The 24,146-nt window shown below is 42.8% G+C and overlaps 2 protein-coding genes across 5 annotated transcripts in view; both read right to left on the reverse strand.

Annotated features, from left to right (window-relative positions):
* Positions 1 to 4,292, reverse strand: part of kaznb (kazrin, periplakin interacting protein b) — a 135,226-nt gene extending 130,934 nt beyond the window's left edge. The window contains exons 1-2 of one of the 3 annotated variants that reach the window (XM_014335196.2): positions 2,151 to 4,290; positions 1,934 to 2,032 (exon numbers count right to left, since the gene is read on the reverse strand). In XM_014335196.2, coding sequence (XP_014190682.1) covers positions 1,934 to 2,032; positions 2,151 to 2,409 — 358 coding nt within the window. In that variant the 5' untranslated portion in view covers positions 2,410 to 4,290. Of the gene's footprint in view, positions 1 to 1,933; positions 2,033 to 2,150 lie in introns of all 3 variants that reach the window. The other 2 variants (XM_005927394.3, XM_005927395.3) reach the window with 2 other exon arrangements.
* Positions 4,293 to 7,330: 3,038 nt separating this feature from the next.
* On the reverse strand, positions 7,331 to 20,561 carry prdm2b (PR domain containing 2, with ZNF domain b). 2 transcript variants are annotated; one of them, XM_005927390.3, is made up of 8 exons: positions 20,247 to 20,561; positions 18,460 to 18,577; positions 17,485 to 17,588; positions 17,044 to 17,196; positions 15,683 to 15,809; positions 13,445 to 13,549; positions 8,788 to 13,325; positions 7,331 to 8,645 (listed from the first exon to the last, which is right to left on the reverse strand). In XM_005927390.3, exons 2-8 carry the CDS (start codon positions 18,572 to 18,574, stop codon positions 8,628 to 8,630), a joined length of 5,160 nt encoding a protein of 1,719 aa, XP_005927452.1. In that variant the 5' UTR covers positions 18,575 to 18,577; positions 20,247 to 20,561; the 3' UTR covers positions 7,331 to 8,627. The 2 variants fall into 2 exon arrangements, with proteins under 2 accessions (XP_005927452.1, XP_005927453.1); XM_005927391.2 differs by lacking the exons at positions 15,683 to 15,809; positions 17,044 to 17,196; positions 17,485 to 17,588; positions 18,460 to 18,577; positions 20,247 to 20,561 and adding an exon at positions 15,181 to 15,514.
* Positions 20,562 to 24,146: the final 3,585 nt, after the last annotated feature.

Raw genomic sequence — 24,146 nt, forward strand, 5'->3', positions numbered from 1 at the left:
ATAACAAGGCTGAGATCCACCGCCATGTGCTACAACACAATATAATCTGCTATTTATCATTCAATTTTTCCACTGTGTATGCTGATGATGAAAAGAAATACTGAATTTTATTGTGAAGGCTTGCCTTGCCTTGCTACCATCCATGATCCAATGTGATAAGCACTGACACACCCTCTCCTTGTTTACATCCTTTTATACTGAGATGCCCTCCAGATAATCTACTGATTCAGGGCTATGAAGCATTTGTATTCTGCATACATTTGCATCTGCATACACATGTAGCTGTCATTATATGTTGGACTTATCCGGCGTTTTGTGTGCACTGTTTGCACACTAATCCAGTGCATTCTCTGCTTGCCATAAAAACCTGAAACCAGAGAGACGACCAGCAGCTCAGCAGCTCTTAAAGACACTCATTTAGTGAAGATGCTTTCAGCCTCCTGCCTGTCTGAAGCTAAATTTTAATCAAAACCCTGCAACCCCTTCACCAGTAATATGCTCTTATCAACGCAAGCCCGCGGATGCATTCAAACAAATTGCATTATTTATAAAAGAGTGCTCTCGTGTAAAGACAACTACAATTCACTGCACCACATCTGCATATCTATCTTCCCAAATAACTCCATGATTCAAAAATCCCAGCAGATGAACTCCTGCAACACAGCCTTGCTAAGTAACACGTGTCAAGAAGCATGAATTTTACAGCACAGGGAAATGACTGATGTGTTTCCATTATTAGCTCCACTAAGTGCTGTCTTAGCTGCGCTCGTGTTAATAACACTTGCTTTGAAACTCTAATCAGACGCCCCTCTCTGCAGGTGGTAATGACGAGAAACAAAGGCATTTAAAATTGATGTGACAAACCCGATACGTAGTATAAAGGCACATCTGTTTTGAAATCCACCCGGGCTCTCCTCATTATCCTTCATAACACCGTGTGAAGAATCGCTATGCATTTAAGGCCGAGCGAAGGCATCAAAGGCGTTGACTAAGTTCTCGCTGCATGACTCCATGAGGAGAAATACCAGGCCAGTTATGGGAGGATGCAGCTGACACTTTGATTGTGGAGACAAGTCGATCTCTGCTCTATTTTTCCTCTTGGGGGAAATATGTATTCTGACCATGTTTGTTGCATAATAAGATATTACTTGAGCATGCTTTATAAGCAGCGCTCCAAGGTTGTGTTCGGTGTGTCTGCACCCCTGAAAATCTTGATAGATTCCCTTTTTAATAATTTAGCTATCAGTCTGAACTATGAAAGCTCCTCAAATAGTGTCTCACCCTGACAAATTCAGTTTCAATCATACTGTGAATAACACTGTGCTGCAAAGTATACATTCAGATCTGCTACTTAAGACTGCAGAAATTACTAAAAACATACAGAAATATTAGCCAGCACACCTGGTCTGTAAAGAAAGCTGTCAGTTTCCAGTTTCTCTTTGTGTTCAAGTACCTCTAAAGCGCTCTTTTAGCAAAGTGTAACTCCCAACACAGCTGAGCCACAGTCCCGGGTTAATCCCGCATGCTGTCCAAAAAGCTTTTGAAGCCACCTCCTTATAACACAAGTGCTGCACAAGTTAATCCTGCTGCTCAGAAACTTGGGCAGCACCACAATGACAGTCACACAGTTTGTCAAGGATGAAAAAAAAAAGGAAAAATATAAGATTGCTTCTTTCCTTTAACATCACCGTAACGTGTGAAAAGATAACCCAGTTTTGTTTTCCTGTCATCTCTTTGAAAACTCTCTGCTTTGTGCATGATTTAAGCCATGATAATGCAATCTCATTGATGCGCCTCCAAGGCTCAGATGAATTAAAACAGCAGTAAGACTCAGGATGCGATTGTGTGGAATTGCTGAGGGTGGATGTAAGGCATGCATGTGATTAAAGATTTTTTTTGGGGGGGGGGGGGATATGGAGAGAGTGAAACTCACTGGCTTGCATGAGCTGTCCCTGGCGTCCAAACACCTGGGAGAAAGTGGCATGGCTGCAGGTGAGGGTGTCCTCCATGGCTGTCCCACTGACACACGCTGCTGAGGCGAAAGAGAGTGGGGGGAGAGAATGGGGAAAGGGAAGGTCAGCATCACTGCGTCACATTCAGATGGGAAAAAGAAGGAAAATGAATGAGGAGAACAAGAGACAAGGGCTTGCCTTCAGTTGGAGCAGCTGCTGACTGATCTCTGGTGGTGACTGCTCTTCTCTGGACCCGTCCTGTGTTGTTGTTGCTGCTGCTGCTGCTGCTGCTGAGGAGCAAAATGCAGCCCCTCGCTGCTCGCACCAAAATGAGCAGAACTGCTCGCCGCACAGATAATAATGGGAGGGGGGGAGTGTATGTGTGTGTGTGCCTGCCTGCCTGCTTGTCAGCATGTAAGTGTTCGCGCACGAGAGAAAGTTCTGTGAATGTGTGCATGTGGGGCGAGAGAGCGATTTCAGGGTGGTAAAGCAGGTAACGCAGAGCTGTAGGCACACTTGCTCTGCCAGCACTCTGATCTTGTGCTTCGTCTGTACGGGCTGACAGTCCTCTGCGGCTCCAGACAGGCTGGATAGAAGAGAGGGGTGGCGAGGGGTGAGTGCAGCTTCTACATCAGGTAAAAGTCAATCCTCCCTCTTCCCCTCTCACTCTCAGCTTAAGTAGATGGCAGCGTCTGTCCTCTGGGCATAGGACAGGACCGTTGTTTTCTGATCTGCGTGAGTGTGCCCCCTTTTCACTCCTCCTACCCCTCCTCTCCTCTCTTCTCTACAGCCCTCATTTGCTGCGCCTCAGCAGTAACATTTCTCCTGTTCTCTTTCACATGTCTTACTAACTCTCCACCCCGCCCCATGCAAATCCCCTCGATCCATCTTAAAGCTCGGGCCGCTGCTGGGAAACAGATTCTAGCAAACTCGAGTGCTTCATCTTCCCCCGGTGCTGAGGGAGAAGAAAGAAAAAAAAAAAGGAGGATGAGAAAGTGGAGAGGTTGTATAAAAAGCGAAAAGTAGGGCTGGTACAGTTTCCAGAGGCTTCATCTTGAAAAGGAATTGGAGAAAACTGCTGAGTATAAAATAAAAATCAGCTCCTACTCTACCGAAAATGTAACTCCTGTAAACTTACACTTGCCTCGATGTGTAGTGCAGCAGCTCTGGTGGAGAAGTGAAAAATGAGGCTGTCTGAAATCTTCACGCCGCAGCAAAGGGCTAAATGAAGGTGTCGTAATAAATATTAACAACACCACAGGAACAAAATGAGCATATGTTACGAGATCTTAAAATACCCTCCCAGACCTTGGAGGCACAGTTGTATTGTACCCAGTGTGCAGCGGTTGGCATGGAGACCTCCACTACAGACGAGACCAGCACAGTGGTTCCAGCACATTATCGCACTCAGGCCATTTTTGCAATGTCTAACCTCTCTGCAGCCTGTAAACCGGTGTTAAGCAGTCAATTTCCTCCCAGGTACAGGAAAAAAAAAATCTACTTTGCCAGGAAGCAGCATTGTCATGGAGCCATCTCTCACGCCATTGCTCTGCAAGGAGAGCTCACCGGGGACCTGACCACAGCACTCACATCCTCACATCACATCCTCCTGTTTTGAAAGGAAATGACAGGAACCTCAGTTGACTGCAGTGGGCCGGTTTAAGCAGGTGCTACTGCAAGTAAAAAAAAAGTAGAAGAAGAAGAAGAAGAAAATGTCCTGCACTGAAAGCCTGTAAGCAAGTGATAGTAAGTTTGTAGCTTGGAAAAGGGTTAGGTAGCTGCAAACAGCATGTGGGCGCGTGCAAACCCAACTAAAAATCTGCAAAATGCTGAGGTCAAAGTGAAGCCTGGCATTTCATAAACAGTGAGAATAAGCCAGGCACGCCTTCACTTTCAAGTCAGAGAGACTAATGCCCTGCAGAATACATCTCCTCTCCACCTTCATCAGCTTTAATGCTATTCTCTTTGAACAGGAAATAGAGGCATAGTGAGGTTTTTTAGGAGGCTGTAAATCATTGTGTATGAGCAGCTGTCATTCCCTTCCACTATGTATCCTGTTACTGGCAATTTTCTTTCTCCTGGGGACAAATAAGTGTATATTTTATTTTAATCCAGTCTAATCCAGATTTTTAATGTTCAACTATATGTTGTGGTAGATAAAGAAGTAAACATCTCGCATTAGTGAAGCTTGATCTTATTACTTTAAATCTATTTAATTTATTAAAACTCATTAGCTTTAAGATATCATTAATGAAAATAATTACCAGTTTACATGAACATTGAAATGATCAGAATATCGATCTGTCCACGCTCTGAGCCACAGATGTTTATTTTTAGCATTGTTTGCCTTACAGGAATCGCTTTGGCAAAGTTATTGCTCTGTGTGTGTGTGTGTGTGTGTGTGTGTGTGTGTACATGCAATGGAAGTTTGCATCTTTTCAGACTTTCAGTCTTATCTCTTTGACATTTTCAGCCGTGCTAGTGGTTCTGCGGTTTGCTCGCGTCAGCATGTTGTTCGATCCATCCGCCACGCTGGTCCAGGCTGAAATATTTGCACAGACGTTTATGCCTCCCTCAGGGGGAATCTCCGACTCTCCCAGCATTAGGTCAAAATTTCAAACTCTTCCCAGCGCAACAATAACAACATTCCTACCACTGCACTGACAGCTGAATCGTAGCATGTCATGACACTCAGCTAAGACTGCAGAGCACAAAGACTTGTATATTTAAGCAAATATTACACTTGCTTATCTCATAGCTACAACAAAAAAAAAAAGTCTGTCTTTTGATCAGCTGGAAGAGGGCTAACTTTTCATAACTTGACTCTGTTGCTCTCCATTGGCGTCTCCACACAAAGACATCTCCTCACAACTCCAGATTGTAGTTTTCACTGACAACAATATTTATCACGATGTGAACTGAAATATTGTATTTTATTTGATGCTGATGCCATTTCTTTATTTATTTGAAATTACATGCTTGTCCTGAATTGTATGCATGGTGTAATTGAGAGGTTGAGATGGGTAATCGCTCCACTCTTTTACATCTTAAATCTGCCTCTCTGGAATGTCGTAGTTTATTTTGTCAAGTCAGGCACAGTACTGCATGGAATTGCATTTTTATGAATAGGGCTGAAGCACCGTACACAGCAATCAAGAGAGAGTGCAGCGATATTTCACCCTGACAGCATGAGTATGGTGCGGCACTCCTCCAAGTGCCCACCCCTCCACACACACATACACACACACACTCACATAAACTACATCCAGCCATAAAGTATACCATCATGGCACTGGGGCAAATAAACACGTCTCCACATCCCTCTGAATAAAGGGATGCAGCCTGTGGATCAAATCCAACAAACAGATTACATTTAATTTATAATCTCATCCATCAGGATGTCTTCTGTGAGGATCTGGTCCACGCCACAGTGCTCTGGTGAAGATTTGGAGCGCACTCTCCGTTGGCCGGCATTGATAGTTCGTTAGGTTTTTAGGTACTGGGCTACATAAGTGAGACGGATGAGGTCTGTCAAAAACTGAGCTCATCAGATGCACACAAGCCAGATGAGACCTTGAAAGATATTCATAGCTACAGATCCATCCTGAGAGGTTCTGAGAAGCTTTGATTTCAGAGATGTTTTTGTGCATGCATTGGCTGTAACAAGTGGTTATGTGAGTTACCACTGTCATCTTCACAGCTTGAAGCAGTCTGGCCATTCTCCTTCAACCTTTGACATCAACAAGTAATTTTCACCCAAAAAACTGCAGCTCACTTGACATCTCCTCTTTGTTGGATCACTCTCTGTAAACCCCAGAGATGGTTGTGTGGGAAAAAACCCCAGCAGTTTCTGAAATACTCACACCAGCTCATCTGACACCAACAACCACAGCACACTCAAAGCCACTTAAATCAACTTCAGCTCCGTTCTCATGCTCAGTTTGAACTTCAGCAGGTCGTCTTGACCACGTCTGTGTGCCTAAATGCACTGAGTTGCTGCCCTGTGATTGGCTGATTAAATATTTGTGTTTACTTATTGCGATAATTATTGCCATGTAACAGACACTATTCGTAAATAAGAAGCAGCAGTGTGCGAGTGACAGAAATATCACAAATATGCACAACACTGAATTATTCATCATAGTTCGTGTGCACACTAGTTTTGTTTCACTGCCCGTGCATGAGCCCTGTAAGGATTTATGACTGTTACTTATCAGTGACTATTCAGAATATATTAATGCACACCTGGATGGAGGACAGTCAAAACTGACTTAAATTACACTACACTTTATATTTTATAGGATTAAGTTCTAAACTACTTATTTTCAAAGTCCATAAACAAAACAGCCATATCTGATGCGTACTGTGTCCAATAGGGCTTTGACTCATATATCTATTACACAATTTGCTTCCCATTTCTATTCTGACCCACACCACAGAGGCAAGAGTTTAAGGTAATGCACGACTCGCATATCAGCCACCTGACTAGCAAACTGCTCCCAAAATAGATACAAATCTTGCAGGAACCAGCTGACGGGGTCCCCGGGTCCCCTGTCCCAGTCGTAGTCTGCCAACCCGTGAAGCAAAGGCAGCGACTTCACATGATTTATGCAAGATTTCTTACCTTCTATCAAAGTCAAATACAATGAAAACTAAAATTCATTTTTCATAATTGGGTGAAGTCCCTGCCAAACTCTTAGTGGAGAAGGTAATCAGTAAATGTAATGTGAAAGACTTTATTACAGCTCCAATGGCAGGGACATCTATTATGTTTGAAAAAAAAGAAAGAAAAAGGTCTCAGTATATAAAAGGAGTCAGACCAATTAATCAATCCTTTCTGTCTACATTCACCAATTGATTTTTTATATCAGTACGATACCATGATAATGCACAAGTACATATTTTAAATCAAGCCCAGTGCTGCCAATAACAACAACAAAAGATTCCCAGTCCTCTATGCCCAAATCTCAAAAATCTGCGTATAACTGAGAGTCCCACAAGCAAAAGAACAAATAAAGCTTTACACAAATTGAAAAACTTATTTTAATTATGTCAATTACAGCAACGTTTTACATGAGGTCATTTGGGATTTTTGTCTTTGTTCATCCTTAAATACATAATTCATGAGACTGAAAGGCAAAGCATGAAGATTTCTCATGGAAATATAAATTAGCTTTTAATCATATTGTTCAATTTACTTTCCCAGAACATGCTACGAGCGTTTAAGCACTGCCTGCGTGTTTGCCGTCGGATAACTGGATGCGAGTGGGAAAGGTGGGTCGAACACTGCAGAAACAAAAAGTTTTCACTTGCAGGGCCTTGATGAGGTTTTCATGAAGTACACATGAATTCACTGAAACAGAAATGGCACATTCCTCAAAAAAAAAAAAAAAAAAAAATTCGGCTGCACTTCTGTGGCTTTCGCGTGAGAAAGAACACAAGAAGCGACTTTATATACGTTTGCTTACAAAAAAAGAAGTGTATCATGCATTTTGGCATTTAGGGAATTATCAAACTTCTTAAAGATAACAAATAGTTTGCAGATGTCTTTGCAAAAAAAAAAAAAAAAAGGTAAATATCTGAGATTGGAAGAATAATTTTCTGCCCGTTGGGGCAAATTATCAGCAGACCTGAATACATTCCATGACGCGCATGTTTCTTATAAATAGGCTTTCTGATCCAGCTTGAAATTTTGGCAGTTTGTTTTAAAGTGCTGTAAGAACACTGGGCTTAATGCGTGATATCAAAATTATTTTCATTATTTATTTATTTTTTAAAGAGGAGACATCAGTCCCATCACATTTTTACAACGGGAATCACCTGCTAACACCAGATGAACAAAAAAGAAAGCAAGTTTAAAAAAAAACAAAACATGACACTTGGCATGAGATTTAAACCTAAGGAAGAGCTGTCATCCAACTGTAACCATATACATACTTACCACACGCATATACAGTGTTCCTGAGGACCAATTGTTGCAGTAAACTGTACTGCCCTTTTTCATTTTTGTTTCCCAAACAAATAAGATATATTCTACAATATAAAGACTACAAAAAAAGGAAATTCGAACGTACATACTTTGCAAATCATGTATAAACTGAAGTAGGTGCCCACAAGGAGAGGCACGGGTTTAATCTAGTTTTTAACTCTATACAGCTCATGCATTAAGAGACTCTGGAGACATCCAAATAAAACAAACAAACAAATAAAAAAAAATTTAAAAAAAGACCTAAAAGGGGGGAAAAAATAATAATAATAAACAAGTTTCCCTAACACTAACTGATACATGATTGCCATTTGCAATATGTCAGCTTTCCAAAAATAACGGAGCCCTAATCTTACTGTTTTGGGTCAAGTAAGGACACACATTGAATATATTAATTCACTGTCATTTACAGTTTCCTTTTTTTGTGTTTGTTTTTTTTTTTTTGTTGTTGTTTTTGCAAGGCTGGCTAGAAATCGAGGCTCAGTTCAGTTCATAAGATGGATGGAAGATAAAGAGTTCCCTCCTTAAATCCAGCAAGGCAGTTGAGATAAGCAGACTTGACATGTTTCGAGTAGGAAAAAAGCCAAAAACAACTGAGCAAAACGTCACAAAGGGCGTCCTCGGTTACACGATGACTCCAGAGTGCTACCTGATAGGTGAACAGAGGGAGCTCAATAATGTCACATGGCTCACTTCATCGCCACCTCCTTTTTGGGGGGGGGGGGGGGGGAACAAACAGAAGCAGCACAATGATTGGTCAGTTATTTGAATTGCTTCAAAAACATGACAAACAAACATGACATCAGTATGATAATCAGTGTGACTGCAGTAAGCCAACAGATAACTCACCTGAGTGTCTTTTGGCTCTTGAATTGGTGGTTCATCGGTCTTCGGCTCAGCAGCAGGAGCTGTGCTGGCCATCTGTAAGCTCCTGGTGACGGGACCACCAACTCTCTCCCGTGTTCGAAGAGAGAACCGCTCCTCCTTCTTCACTTGTTGTTGCTGCTGCTGCTGAGTTGTTGATGGCGGTGATGATGATGATGACTTGGCCTCCGTTAATCTCTTGGGTGCTGCCTCTTTGCCCATACGCTGCATTCTCATGGCTGGCCGTTGTGAAGCCTCGCTAGGAGTGTCCACGGCTGAAGGGGTGGGAGGTAAATACTGAACTTGGCCCTTTTTAGTTCTTTTGCTTGCAGGAACCAGAGCTGGGAAGGAGGCGGGCCTCTTTGGTCGGCCCACTGCGGCAGGGGTTTTCCCTTTTCTTGCCTGGAGACGTTCGGGGTCTGCACCACCGGAGCTACGAGCCCTGGTCTTTCCCAAAGGTTTAGATTCAGTGTCTGCGTGTGCTTCACCGTCAGATGCTTTTTTCCTCAGACTCGTGTTTTTATCTGCCACAGACCCTGGCTCTTTTTTCACCTCCGCGAGACCTCTTTTGCCCTTTTTAACAACGACAGGCTTCATGGGGCAGCTGACTGCCATGTGCTTAGTCAGACTCGCGGTATAAGTAAACACACGACTGCAGTGGGGGCAGACATTAGAGGTGTGCTCTTCTTCCACTTTGATGGCAGCCTTCTTTGCATTCGTGGCGGTTTTATTTTTCTGCGAAATTGCCTTCTGCACCAGCTCGTGTTTCTTCTTGCTCAGGGCACTCATTTTTGTTTTGCCAGTGTCTTGATTAAAGTTTAGTCTCTTTGGCTGACCCATTCTACGGAAAGCACTCTGGCCTGCAGCGGCTGCTGTGGGGGACGCCACTCCGTTTGGACTCTTCACTATTTGCTTGAGAGGGATGGGGTTTTTCTTGGGAGTGTAACGCTTTTTATCACTGGCGCTGGCACAGACCAGTATGTGTTGGTGCAGTTCGGGCATGTTGTCAAAGCTGTTGCCACACTTGGTGCAGCGAATGGCAGTGCTAAAAGTCTGTGGTATGTTGTGGGTGGTGAAGTTTGTAGCCGAGGCCACAGAGCCAGCATGGGAACGGCTATGATAAGGAAATGGGGGTGGTTTATAACTGGGGTAGTGCTGATTAATGCCAAGGCGGACATCAGGACCTTTAGGCTTCCCTCCTTCTGATGCCATGATCTTTATTGTAGTGTACAGCTCCTCATTGGGGTCCTCTGCCCCCTCCTCTGTATGATTTCCATTAACATCTGGCTCTTCTTTTAGTAAATGAGAGTCGCTGGGTGGCGCATTTTCATCAGCCATCTCAAGCGCTGGTGTTGAGGGACTGCTTTCCTCTTTGGCTCTGGAAGGATCGGTATAATTCTGTGGCCTAAGTTTCCCACTCTCTACAGTAGTATGTGAGCATGCTTCATTTGGATGCAGATCCTTCTGATGCTGCTGGAGGTTACAGAGAAAGGCAAACTCTTTGGAACAAATTGAGCACACAAAGATCTGGCCCACTCCATGTAGTGTCGTCCGATGAGCAAGCAGGGCTGGAGCGTCACCAAACAGCTGGACGCAAAACTCGCACTTGAACGGCCAGTCTGCGGCGTGCTCTACGATATGTCCGCTGAGCTCTTTGATAGAGCCAAACGGCTTTTCACACACATTACATACAAAAGTCTTGCAGTACGTCATGTCAATTTCCTCGGGCTCAGCAGTTTTATCAGTCGGTTCAGGGGCAGCAGGGAGAGCAGCAGCAGGCTGAGGAGAAGAGTCAAAGCCACACGGAGAGGCATGACTAGTACCCAATATCTCATCTATACAGTGCTCAGGTTCTTCTTTTATTGTAATCGGATGGGGAGACTGCGAAGCTTGTGATGAGGATGAATCATGTGAGTCAGAAGGAGCTTTTGAAGAGGATGAGGATTCTGGTTGGGACGACATAGCAGCAAAGTCCGGTTTCTCAGTTTCAGAGACAGTGTCATGGTTCTGATTACCATTAGGCAGACTGTTGGAAGTTCCAGTTTGCGATACATCATCCTCTGTAGTGGGCATATCGACTGATTCTGCTTCTGGAGGGCTCGGTGTACTTGAGCCATTTGAGGGACCTTTAAGTGAAGTATCTGGGGAATCCAACAGCTCAGAGATGTGCTTCTCCTCCTCATCTTTGTTTTCCTCAGCTGAGAAGCTCTCCTCCTCCAAGTGGGATTTCTCTTCAATTGATCTCGGAGACATTTTTGGTGAGAGCACAGGCAGAGGCCTCAGCAAGGATGAGTCCGAAGGCTGAGAGAGAGGAGAACTAGGCATGGCTGGCGGAGAGGGTATGGTGGGTAGTACAGGCGGGGGTGGCGTCGGGGATGTGACACTAGAAGTCCCGGGTGAAGAGGGAGTCATGGTCATGGGGGTCAAAGATGGCGGAGAGGGGTTGGCTGAATCGGATGCAACATTAGGAGAGTGAGAAGGGAAAGAATTTATGTTCGCCAGAGTCGAGGGACCCTCATCTCCCGGCAAATTTAGACCAGCATACTCGTTCATTAGCACCTTTGCAAGCATGCTGGTGTTAGGCTTTCTCTTTTTGGTTAGTGGCTGTGGTGCTGCATTCCCCTTTGATTCGGGCTCACCTGTGGTCTTCCGATGGAAGCTTAAATCAAGAGCCGAATCCCCGAGCACTTTGTTCAAATTCTCACTCTTCTTGCTGACAGAGTTTGACAAATCCAAGGGCTGCTGATTACAGGAATTTCCTCCGCTACTAGAGGAAGGTTGGTTATGGGTGGCATTTCCAGAAGGGCTCAGAGTTTCCCTGTCATCTTTGTCCATCAGGCTCTCAGAAGGTGATGCGGTCTGGCTTTCCAGCTTCGGTACCTTAAGAGTGTATAAGCTTGCCACTTCACCTTTACCGCTCTCATTTTTACTTGCAGGGCTGAGCTGTGGAGACGACGACGGAGGAGAAGCCGTTCTTCTTTTAAACTTCCCTGAAGACCCTTGCAGCGGCATGACGGACAGCTGCGAGGCTAGCTTATGGCTGTCTGTTATCAGAGTTACGGTTGATTTCTGGATGTCTTGCGCCTGAAGAAGCTGTTTGAGTTTCGGCGAGAGGTAAACGTTTTTCTCTCGCTGAAAAGCCGATGAATCAGTGGCCTGTTGAAACAGACCTCCCACTAACAAGTTGGATGAGGAAGATGTGGAAGACGATGATGAAGATGATGCTGAAGTTTCCGTCTCCACTTTAAGGCTGGGAATAAGGGGGGGTGTAGATGTTCTCCTTTTAGCTGCTGGCTGTCCAGTGTTGGAGGTTTGCTTTGTGTTAGTTGTTCTAGTCTCCACCTTCAGCGCTTGACTGATCTGAGTTGGGTTGAGGATGACGGTGTCCAGACCAAACAGAGCTGCAGATCTCGAGTCCACTTCTATCACTTCACAAGTACTCACTGCGCTCGTGGACACGATCTTGCCATCAATGTAGAAGCTCAAATTCTCAGAGATGTTTTTGGATATGTCAACCGCGTAATCGTCCCTGTCTGCCTCGTCTTCCGTGTCTGCACTAGGAACGTAGACGGTAGGAGGGCTCATGCTGGGGGACCCGTCAGGCTGCCGCGCTGCCTCTTGCTGCAGCATAGCTTTCCTTCGAACTCCTTTTGGTAACAAGTGTCGTTCGTGTATTCTGCGTTGGTGTCTGCGCATGTTAGTGTGTGTGCCAAAGGCTTTATTGCAGTACTTGCAGGGGTGGAGTTCTTTTGACTCCCCGTTTTCATCCAACATAAAGGGACGGTCAACTTGAGGCCCCAACTCCTTTCTCTGCATATCAGAGTTGTGCAGCTGTCCTCCTGTAAACTGGGATCCTGTGGCTATATAGTGAGTAGTTGGGCTGGTGCAGTCAGGGCTTGAATCTGTCTGCACCACAGGACTGGCAGGTCCAGCCAGATAGCCGGGCCTTTTCTTAGAGCCGCTCTCATGCCGTCTCTCGTGCCGCCGCCGCCCCACCTGTGAGCCAAAGGATTTATTGCAGTAGCGGCACTTGAAAAGTTGTGCTTGCTGGTTGCTCATGGCGTGAATGTGTATGTGACGCTCCAGGCCCTGTCTGGTGGCAAAGTGGCGCTCACAGTGCTGACAGGGATAGGGCTCTCCTTGTGGATCACCCTCAAGGTCACCATCAGGGTCAAGATCGGGATCAACCTCTGGCTCTCGTCCAGCTAGGGAGGAAGACTCAGACTTTACCTGTGCATCCCCGTGGCTTTCTTCGGGGCATGCTAGTTTGTTTAACATGGAATCAGTGACAGTTAAATGCAGAGGAGCTTCTGAGTCTTCCACATCATCACCATCCTCCTCCTCTTCCTCCTCTCCTTCTTCTTCTACTTCATCGTCCTCTTCATCCTCCTCCAAGTCTCCTCTGTCTGTTAATGCTGTTGACATGTCCTGTACATCTTTATGGTCAGTGCTTCCCAGTGAATGCGCCGTCTTGATTTCCTGCACGGATAACGGCGTCCCATCCTTCTCCGTCCCCTTCACTCCTGCAAAACATATCAAAATTAATCAAATGTTTTAAGTAGTTGCAACACACAGGTAGCAGTTAATAAAATAAATAAAATAAAATTGTTTAAATCAACTACTTCACAATAAGGAAACTTACCTCCTTCCCCATCCCACATCTCCTTGACAGTAGGTTTGGTTCCACTCGTTTTCTTGAATCCACCCAAACCAGCCTGTCTGGCTTTCTCCAGCAGCTTTCTTCTGGCTGCAAGTACAAACACACACACATCACTTTGTATAAAGCTCAATCACTGATCACACACTTTAGTCAAGAAAAGTTATCTTAGTATCTTGTAATATCCTTTCCTCTTGATATTTTTTTATTGCTGCCAGATTACTTTAACTGACTTTAAGTTCTACACCAAAGTCAGCTCAAATATTTCCCCAGCGATTGCTCAGTTCTGTACAGCAAATCTTTCAGTTTGTACACACTATAATTTACAGGCATGATAAGCATGCAGATTACACTTAAGCACACTTAAATTGTATTCCAATTATGAGCTCATATGCATCAGTCATTTAAATGTGACAATTACCTAATGATTGAGGCTCACACTAAGCCCAATAGGACATATTTTGAATGCCTATGTCTAGTTTGACTCAGGAGTCTCCCCTGCACCTCCTTGTCACTGAAATGAGTCAAAAGGCCATCTGACCTGGCCTTCAAAGCCCAGTTCATAGCAGAGAAACACATGCTGCAGGTCAGGCATCTGACCAGCAGGGCCAGAGCCATTCTGCCAAATCCACAGCAGCTGCACCACTGCCCACTTTTGTACAATTTATTTTTGTGTACATTTGTGTAAACCTTTTTTTTTAATCCAGCAGTCACTCTACAAGTACACCACACACAGGTTAGGGAATATGGATCATTGCTGATCCAAAGGCAGGATGGTTAATTTACTGAGGTTCACTTCACAGTACACTGGCATTAGGGGTCACAGCATACTGCCTGTAGAGTTGTATAGCTCCCAATCCTCAGATAAATTTTTTTCTGATGTTATAATGAAGGATTTGTGTTTCTGTCTGCTGAATGTAGCTAATTAATTGCATGTTAATAGCAAGTCAAGTCATTTATAAGACTATATATCAAATGTGGGCAGATGTACTCCATTATACTGCACTGTACTCTTGTAATATTGTACATTTACAGCAGAATATAAAGCAAAACAGTCCGCACTGACCAATTTTTGACATTGCACACAGCATATTTTTAATCATTTTGCATTATTTTTTGTAGTCATGTATTGATGACATCTCATGACAAGGTGAGAGCTTGCTGTCTTTTATGGAAATAACATGTTCAAAGTTCATGCTGGTAAATGGAAATGTGGCACACAACACAACAGCCACGGTTACCGTTTCTTGGAATTTATCAGCTGTGCTGATGGTACTAGTGCTTACTTTCACGTTTTTATACGCTATTTATTTCAAAGTAAGTGAGGAGAGAAGGGGGAGAAGGCACAGAAGCAGTTTTGTGTGCTGCTACTCTTTGGTTTTGTTTTGATGTTGTGTCACGGAAAGTTTCTGTTTGCCAACCCGGAATATAACACTGCCTCGACCTTTTACATAGTGGATGCCTGTGTATTCACCGCCAGCGATGAGTTTTTAATAATAAAATTACCCTACACACACACACACACACACACACACACAGTTTCCCTTCTTTTTCTGCACACCGAGATGTCCGTGCGATCACACCTAGCCCTTTAGCTTACTGCTAGCACAGAACACCAAGTATGACAACTCGATGAACTGGTTATTCTGGACCCCAGCGATGTATCGCCCGATTTCAAACACTACATGCAAAAATACAACCGCGATATTTCAGCTTCTTACCCTTTCCTTAGATGGGCCCCTCGATCAGCCTCTGCTTGGATAAGGAAGCTGGCTAGTTAGCTAACCTGCTATAGGCCATCATCAAGACGAGAGGCTCGCCGATGGATGGCTTTCACGCTTTAGGAACTCAAGGAAGGTCACATCCTCGACAACGTCAGGACCCAGATGAGGAAAAGCTGCTAAAAAAGTTGCTCGGAGTCTCGCTTGAAAGCTAAACAAGTCATCTCACGGACCGTGTATAGCCACTTGGTCGGCGTTTAGAGCCAAATCAGCCGCTATGGGCGAACGTAAAGTCTGATACGAAAGTAAAGAAAAGCCCCGCACATCGCGACCGTTAACGTTAGCTTCCACTAGCCTTCCTTCATTTGTAGCTCGCTAGCTCGCCACTTACAACTTCGGCTGGGCTCCACAGTAAAACAATCCCCGGCTAATTTGCGTATCTGCCACAAGGGAGAAACAAAGCTCTTAAATGTCATCATGGTTATGAAGTAAAAGGCCTCACCTCGCCTCGCTCTGGCTGAATTTTTCCTGCTCAGACTGCTGGCCCTTTCTTCCTCTAGTGCAGCTGTTATCTCAGGGTTGTCTTCCACAGTGTACCACACCAGCAGCTCCTCTCCCGGCCCGATAGGCTGCAACAATGAGAGATGAGGTCGCCTACCAATCACAGACCGGCTTGCTGAGAGGCAACGGGGATATTTGGGCTACTGTGCATCTAATCTGTCTAAAAGCTTAGGGTATTTCACAGTGTTTTAAGAATAATCTCAATAGGAACAAGCATGCAACATATAACCTTTGTCATTTCAAAATTAACGCAGTTAATTACCACTTTATGAGGTTTATAAAGGCTTTATAAGTCACACTACATCTAAACTTTCAAATTCAGTTTTTTGTAATAGTTCGAAGGGGTACCTTAGAGGACAACTCCGAAGGTAACAGGTGTTACCGTCATTTGAGCCCTTTGTTTGGTAACCAATATAATGCTTTTGCTTTAAATGGTAAATGTACACCTGTACAATCCAATACTACTCACTGAGGTAGTACTTTTTAATAAAGCCCATTAGACATATAGACATTATTCATATCAAATATAAGAATGGGAAAGAAATGTCATTCAAGGTGGCATGGTTGCTGGTGGTTGATCCCCTCATTACAAAGCTCATATCATCTCAGACTGTTGTTTTTTTTGTTTTTTTTAAACATTACATTGAGTTCACTGTACTTAAATAGCCTCCACAGTCACCAGATCTCAATCCAGTAAAGCACCTGGGCAATGAATGTGTTGATATGGGAGATTCACATCATGGATGTGCAGCTAATGAGGTGTACCTACTGAACTGTCCAGTGAGTGTGTGCTACATTAGACTGTCATTACTTATTCATCAGTAATAATAAAATACACATACGTGTGTGTGTGTGTATATATATATATATATATGTATATATATATATATACACATATACATATATATGTGTATATATTTATTCATGTTGCTGTAACAAATAAATACACTGAGTTTAAGTTTAGGGTTTGGGGGGGGAGGGTTTACTGTTAATTCTAATCCTCCAGGGAAACATCCAGACGGCTCGAGAGACACCATAGTGAGCCACTACACTCCAGCACAAAATCATTAATCAAAGAGAGGCTAATCAATTACACCTTTGCTTATATTTGTGGTTGATGATTAACAACAGCTGTTAAGTGACAGGTTACATCAACTCTGCAGAGAGCAAGAGGGCCACAAACAATGTTCCCGGGTGTCTCAAGATCATCTAAGAAAAACCATCCAACCCTGAGGATGTTAATCAGCAGTACATTCATAGTCACACATGCAACGCGCTGACACGGGAATGTGTTTGACCTACCCTTAATACTTTGTAGTGAATGGCTCTGTTGATTTCCAGTGGGAAAAGATTCTGCTCTTCACTGGAGCGGGCCCAGTTAACGTATCGCAGCCAGTTCCCCTTCATGGGGTCTGTGGCATCGATACACATCCAGCCCCGTGTTGGGAAATAAACCTACAGAACACAAGCGGGAAGGTGACGTTTTAAAAAGCAAATAAATAAATAAATCTAAATCAGAAACAGAAACAGAGATGCAGTGAAGAGTTTTTTAATTCTGTGCCTTGGAAAACTCCAAATGTTTATGTTAACTTGCTCACGGCACACAGAGGACTTCCTAAACTCTTTTGAACTACTGCTGCTTGATAAAGAATGCAGCTGGGCTCGTTATTAGCAAGTATCACAGAAAAAGGTGGCTATGCGCATTTTTAGGGAAAAAGGAGCAAGGGGAGGGCTGCAACATACCTCCCACATGTAAACATTGCTGGTCACCTGGGACCTTTTCTTCTTCTCTCCAACAAATGGACCAAGCTTCTTGCCTTTAGGGATGACTCGTGTCGCCCAAACACCTGAAAATAATAAAAATAAAGAAATAAAAAGCAAAGACACCTTACTCATGCCACATCTGAGAGTTATATATTAATGCATTTATTAATAATGCATGGAAATATGTGAGCACACTTATAAAATAGAGCCACAACTGATATATTTTGGTAAACCTTAACAGTCTGTGTTGATAATCGTAAGGATAGGCATGATACGCTATGTAATAAACCTCAGTGAAGTCATTTTGTTTTGGGGGTGGGGGGGTCATTTTAGGACTGATTTAGATGTTTAAATTCTAACTTTGTGCACAGAATAAATCAGTTAGCAGAAGCAGGAGTTCCAATAATTATGCAACTATATTTCAACCCGGTGGATTTTGTGTCAGATAGGAGATCAAGGTGAGCAGTATCATATCCTGGTTTGTCCTTGCTTTGATTTTTCCCCACTCTTTGATCAGTTTCTTCATTATTATTTCATTGCATTTGCTCACTTTGATTTCAAATACAGATCAATACAACCCACGCTTCTTGATTTAATGCATGTTTGCATGTCCATATAATGTATCTGTCTAGCTGTAAAGCACGGGTGTTTAGCACCACGAGATGTTTATGCATCTAACAGACTCTTTGAAGGAGTAAGCATGCACGAGGCATGTTAGAAAAAACACTCAAAGCCTTCGACTCAGATGACTCGCTTCATGTTTGTTTAAGCTCTGATTCAGTTATCATTTTCAAGTTTCACTTTCTGGCCCAGCCTGGTCTTGCTTTGCTCCACAATCATTGGTTGCTGGAAGTCTGTTTCAAGGTTATATAGCCGTGAGATTCAAATGAAACTCAACATGTTGCCAGTCCTAAAAGAAGTTGTTACAGTTATGAAATGAGACCGGCTACTCACCAATGCGGCTCTGATTTACAGCAGAAGGCCCCAGATTCAGATAGTCAGGCAAATCTTTCCACACATGAGCTGGAATTTCATTCAAAGACTCCACTGTACCTCCAGTAATAGCCATGGCCTGCAATAAGTGACATGAAGCAGCACTCGTTGATTGTCAAAAGCACCTGGCTCATTAAAACATCTGCAGTTATATTCTGCTGCGTTTTTACTTGTCTGTGCATAAAACTGAGATCCAATAGCAGATAAAAGCAAAATTTATGTCTAATTATCTATAGTGATCCATTTCCTGTTCTTAAAAAGAAATGGCTGTTATTTTTTCTGACATGGAAGTTGCAGCATGTAAATCTGACCACAGGTAGACAGCATTTTGGAGATATTTCCTCGTCAGCTTCTGTTACAGAAGCCTCTTGTGGCTCTGAATAATTATGCAGCCATTTATATTCCCCAGATGCATAAGCAGCTAAAAGGTTTATGCTTCAGATTCAGTAAGGCTGATTTACAGGAATTTTAAAGAATAATTCTCAGTGGTATCACAATACAGCAGTATATTATGCATATGAAACAACCATTTTCTACAGACCTCAGTCAGTGTGCAACTGAGGCAAAAAAAGAAAGAAAAAACACCCATGAAGAGGCAAAAATCAGAGATTGTGTACTTGTATGTGTGTAATATTATTCCTTTTCAGTTTAATAATGTAGCTCTCAGGTTTAATCATCAGTGTCATTTGTTATTTCCACCCCTCCAAGTTTCTTCTTCAGCACAACCTGGTGAACTTCCATTCATTTAGTAAGCATCATCTTAGTTCACTTAGAGCCTTGCAGGCAGCAGCTCTTTAACACCTTTAGTATCAGTGGGCAGAAACTGTCACAATCATGCATACGCTGTGCAAGTTAACAGAAACTTTTCAAATTACACTCATAAAAAGTAAAAGATATTGAGGAAAAAAGCCAAAATAATCTTTTGCTTGTTGGCTTTAGAGGTGTTTTTTTCCTGTCTATTAACTAATCGCGGAATTAACTTTCAGCTTAGCAAATTAATCCTGCAACTATTTCCATAACAGGCACATACTGAGCTTTAAGTCTCTCGCTTTGTATCCCAACTGGCAGAAAAGCCATTTGTTAGGGACAGCAATAAGCAGCTGACCCATGTGTGGCTCTGTGGACCAGGCATACGCATTATTACACTCAATCCAATAAAGAGATATAAAACCCGAGCGGTTCACTAGCAGATATTTTGACCTTAACGACTGTAACGTGACAAAATGATGAGGCAGTGGCAGATAAATGGCATATCTGAGACAATAAACCTCACTGTCTCCACTTGAGGCACTCGAGCTTGAGCTATTGATGCCCCTTTAAAATAAAGGCTAAAATGCTTAACTTTTTATTGGCCAGTCGGTGTAGATTGATTATATATTTTTTCTTTTACTACCACCGGCGTTCCTGGAGTTGTGATCAGACATGTTTAAATCCCCCCTAGCTGAAGTTCAAGCAACAAACAGCATGAGATTTTAAATTGGGGTGTGTGCGTAGAGCGCATTTTAAAGCGTTTTCTCTCAGATCGTCAAAGAAAAGAAAAGTTGATCCAAGCAAACAAAACTGACTGGAAGCCTTACACTAAAGCGCCTGAAAGATGCAGTTTATTGTTACCCTTGTAGGCAAACCGTCCGCTCCCCTTATTCTTCCCGATGCTGGCCGGGAGTAAGGTGGTTGGAGCGGTTTTTCTCCCTCAATATTTCCTGTCGTAAGGTGTTTGTTGGGTTTAGGATACTCAGACGCGCACTTACCTGCTTTATTTCACCGGGAACTTGTGATTTTTGTGCTCTACCTGCTGTCAATCTGTTGAAAATGGCGGATGGAGGGAGGCTTGAGTCGAAAGCCTTTTCAGTGACTCGAATCGCGGTGTAGTGGAGTTGGGAGAGGCAGCCTCTCAGACCCTTGCTCACACACACAGCGATGGGGCAAATATAATTCTCAAGTCAGCCTGCGAGGAAGGAGGGGGGTGTTTTGGTTTTCTTTCTTTCTTTTTCTTTTTTTTTTTTTGTGGACAACCAGAGCAAGGCTCTCTTGCGAGCAGTGGTCCAAGTCCTGTCCACACTGCAGCCTAACATGAAACCATGCCAATTTAAGTACCTTGCCTAGATTCATCTGTGAGCATAATGGGCCTGTAGGCTGGTACCATCTGTGCATCCATGAATAGCAGAGAGGAACTCAATAAAAGCAGTGGAAATGCAGGCAGAAGGGTGTCAATGCGTCCTCTGTTTTTATGTATTTTTAATTTTAAGTAACTGAGCTGTTGCTTCCTTGTTGCCATATCTCTATTGCAGTTATTCTAAATCTAATAGGGCAGTATTTTAGAATTTAAATAATATACGTCATTTCAAAATGAGGGAGGTACATGGGGGGAAATGGGATTTAGTGTTTCCAAAAGCACAAGCACGTGTTGGTTAATTTATTTTGTTAAATTATTAAGTTTATTAAGATTTTATTTTTAACAGAATAATGTAGAAACAAGTTCAAATGAGAGCCGAGTTAAAACTTTTTCAGTAAAAGTAGACTTAATCAGAATCAGAATACGTTATTAATCCCTCGGGAAATTATGTATTGTGTGTGTATGTATTATGTATGTTAATTGAGGAAGCAAGGCCTTACAATAGCTGGTTTCATCAACATCTGTATGAATATACATATAATTTTATATTGCATGATTCAGTCAGTCAGTCTGATTAAGTAAAATACAAGACAACCTTTTTTTTTTTTTTTTTAGATCATTTAACACCTTATAGTCAAAGCGCTAGAGCACCATAATGCTAAATTAATAATGAAAAAAAGGGGGCTGGGTGGGGGGTAAACAGCTAAAGCAAGCAACACAGTTTCATTTGTTGGACTTCCTGTTGGGCTGTAGTGTAACCTCACAGATATAGTAAGTGTACTGGTTCCTTTGGAGCAAATTGGGTAGACGTGACATTTCTCACTACTAACAGGAAGTGCCTGTGGCCACTAGAGGCTGCTGCGATACCACATACTGGTTGTCCATGTGGACGCTCCTGTACAAGCCTGCAGATCTGTGAACTGTGACTGTAGGAGATGGAACTGGGCTGGGGTCAGAGCAGCACTTTAAATTATAAGTACTGGCTGAGTTGTAACACTTGTGATCAGATGTGTAGGAAAATTTACCACCTCTCTCTGCACAGTGTAGATGTCTCTGTCTAATTTTAACAGGAATAAAAGGTAACACCGTTCCTGCTGTTAATGATCATGAAAGCATCTGCGTGGCAGCTTTATAAGGTATGACCTTGTGCCCTTATTAGTGCACATAATTGCAATGCTTTTACTTGATCACTCAGTTCACCTCAGGACACTCAGCCAGAGTTTCTATTTTAACTGCACTTCCTCTTCCACCAATTTCATCTAGTTTAAAATATCTCGGAAATGCCGTTAGACAAGAGGAGTCACACTGTGAATCACCCAGGTCCTCACTCCACCTGCTTCTTCACCGGTGGTGACCGTGCGTTACGCAGATGTGCTGATTCATGTCTTCACCTCCACTACCCCACGGACACCTCCTGCACCACCCCGGTTCCCATGTCCACCATGTTGACAGCTGTTGCAGCTCCTCCTGCTTTTTATGACATCTTTCAGTCACCTCGTCCATCATCCTCCAGTGTTCTTGAACAAATCCTGCCAGATTTAATTAACTTTAAAAACAGAAGCATTTACCTTTAAAACAAGCTGAGGAAGCTGTCACTTTGCCAACGCTAAGGGGAAATATAATTACTGACAAAGAACTGGATAAACTGTCACTTTCAGTTTATTGTAAGTAATCAGTCTGCGAGGGCAGATATCTAAGACTGGATTTCAAAGAGACAACTGCAGCTATGGAGCATAAATGATGACAGTAACAAATAAATGACGAAAGACATTTTAGTTATGTTGATTTCTCACATTGCAGCAGACAGAACATGTAATTAGAAACATCTGGATGGCATCCAGTCATTTCAAAGGTTTTGGGAGTTTTAGTTAAAGTGCAAGACAGCATAACAAGAGCAAATTTTGACACCTGATACAGACATAGCTAAGGTTTTTAAAAAGAAATAATAAAGCACCGGATAGGAAAATATTAAAATATATACCTGATGCTTTGTTTGAAAGACTACTGAAGCACAGTTTAGTTGTATTTCACATTAGTATTTCTATGAGCCAACGATGTCTGCAACATGCACTGTGGAGAGTGGAAGAGAAGTCCCCAGTGCATGATGGGAAGTCCCCTAGCAACCTGAATCCACAGGAAAGAAGGCAGGGATAGCTCAGTAGGTAGAGTGGTGGCCCCATGATCGGAAGGTCAGGGGTTCGATTCCCCTGAACAGCTACCCTGAGGTACCCCTGAGCAAGGTACCGTACCCTACACACTGCTCCCCAGGCACCCAATGGCTGCCCACTGCTTCACTGAGTGAATGGGTTAAATGCAGAGAGGAATTTCCTTACGGGGATCAATAAAGTACACCTTCTTTCTTTCATATTTCAGAGGAAAATATTCTATTTTTTTGCTCATGTGCATTCATTGCACAGCTATAGCTGCATTGTAAATTATAGTTTATTGAAATGTATAATTACGGCATTAAATATTATGATTTTTAAGGTTTAACCCTTTCTCCCATAAGGATGACATTTGATGACCTTCCCTAAGTTTTGAGAGCTCTGTAAAGTTGTGGTTTGATGACCATAACAATAGTTTCCAGATTTTTCTAAGGGTAGCTGCATAGGGGATAGACCACAGTCACTATCCCCCTAATGCAAACCCAGTCATTTTGTTCTATAGGCAGGTCTGAAATATGACAGCAAGCAGTCAGTTAAACTACCCAACACCTTTTATGAAGTCATATAATTATAGATAATCCCTATTTCCACCAACCAGAAAAAATGGTGCAAACGCATTAATGCATTGTTCTACTATTGTTATTTTTTATACTTCAGCTATATTTTGCTGATCATAGCTCCGCATATTCACTTAGCTGAAAAATAAATGAGGTTCAGGTTTATTTATCCTCTCAAGGTGCTTTATTCTGTAAAATAACGAACAAAGCACAGGCTAAAACATGCACAGTGGGTAGTGGAAGAGAAGTCCCCAGTGCATGATGGGAAGTCCCCTAGCAACCTGAATCCACAGGAAAGAAACCTCTTTTGGGATAATATGGCACTTGCAGGTCTTTAATTGGGGCCTAATCATTCAGGACTTTGTATGCGAGGAGGAGAAGTAAGATTTTTGGGGTGTTAACAAGGAGCCAATGAAGAGAAGTTAATCAGAGAGAAATGTGATGGGTTTTTTTCTACCACTGAAAGCTTTTCAGCCATTAGAACAATCTCAGTGTTCAGCCAGAGGTAACGAGTGCATGGACTCGTTTCTTCAGCATCACTCTGAGAAAGGAAGTTTGCTATTTTGAGACTGTTATGCAGATAAACGATACATCCTGGTCAAAGTGACTCCAAGCTGTTACCTGCACCATGTTTCTCAAGAATTTAATCTGAATTTAGAAACAGGCCTATGAGTCATACCTGTAACTCTTTGTCTCAATTTTATTGATAGATAAATATGAATAATATAATAGAGAGTAATCTGCTGTTTGGCAGTGTACATGTCTGAAGTGTTGTTTTATTGTGTGGAAGTGTGTGTGCTGTTGGCTGAATTG

The sequence above is a fragment of the Haplochromis burtoni genome, unplaced genomic scaffold (assembly GCF_018398535.1).
Source record: "Haplochromis burtoni strain Fernald_Lab_line unplaced genomic scaffold, NCSU_Asbu1 Contig_100, whole genome shotgun sequence".
Classification (NCBI taxonomy): Eukaryota; Metazoa; Chordata; class Actinopteri; order Cichliformes; family Cichlidae; genus Haplochromis; species Haplochromis burtoni.

What these genes read in the sequence shown, in the direction of transcription:
- prdm2b (XM_005927390.3), bottom strand. Translation starts at nt 18,574, where the DNA reads ATGGCTATTACTGGAGGTACAGTGGAGTCTTTGAATGAAATTCCAGCT. An exon ending in GCAATGTTTACATGTGGGAG is followed by an intron (nt 17,197 to 17,484) that starts GTATGTTGCAGC and finishes TGTGTTCTGTAG; the next exon opens with GTTTATTTCCCAACACGGGG. An exon ending in GATGTGGGATGGGGAAGGAG is followed by an intron (nt 13,326 to 13,444) that starts GTAAGTTTCCTT and finishes TATGTTTTGCAG; the next exon opens with GAGTGAAGGGGACGGAGAAG.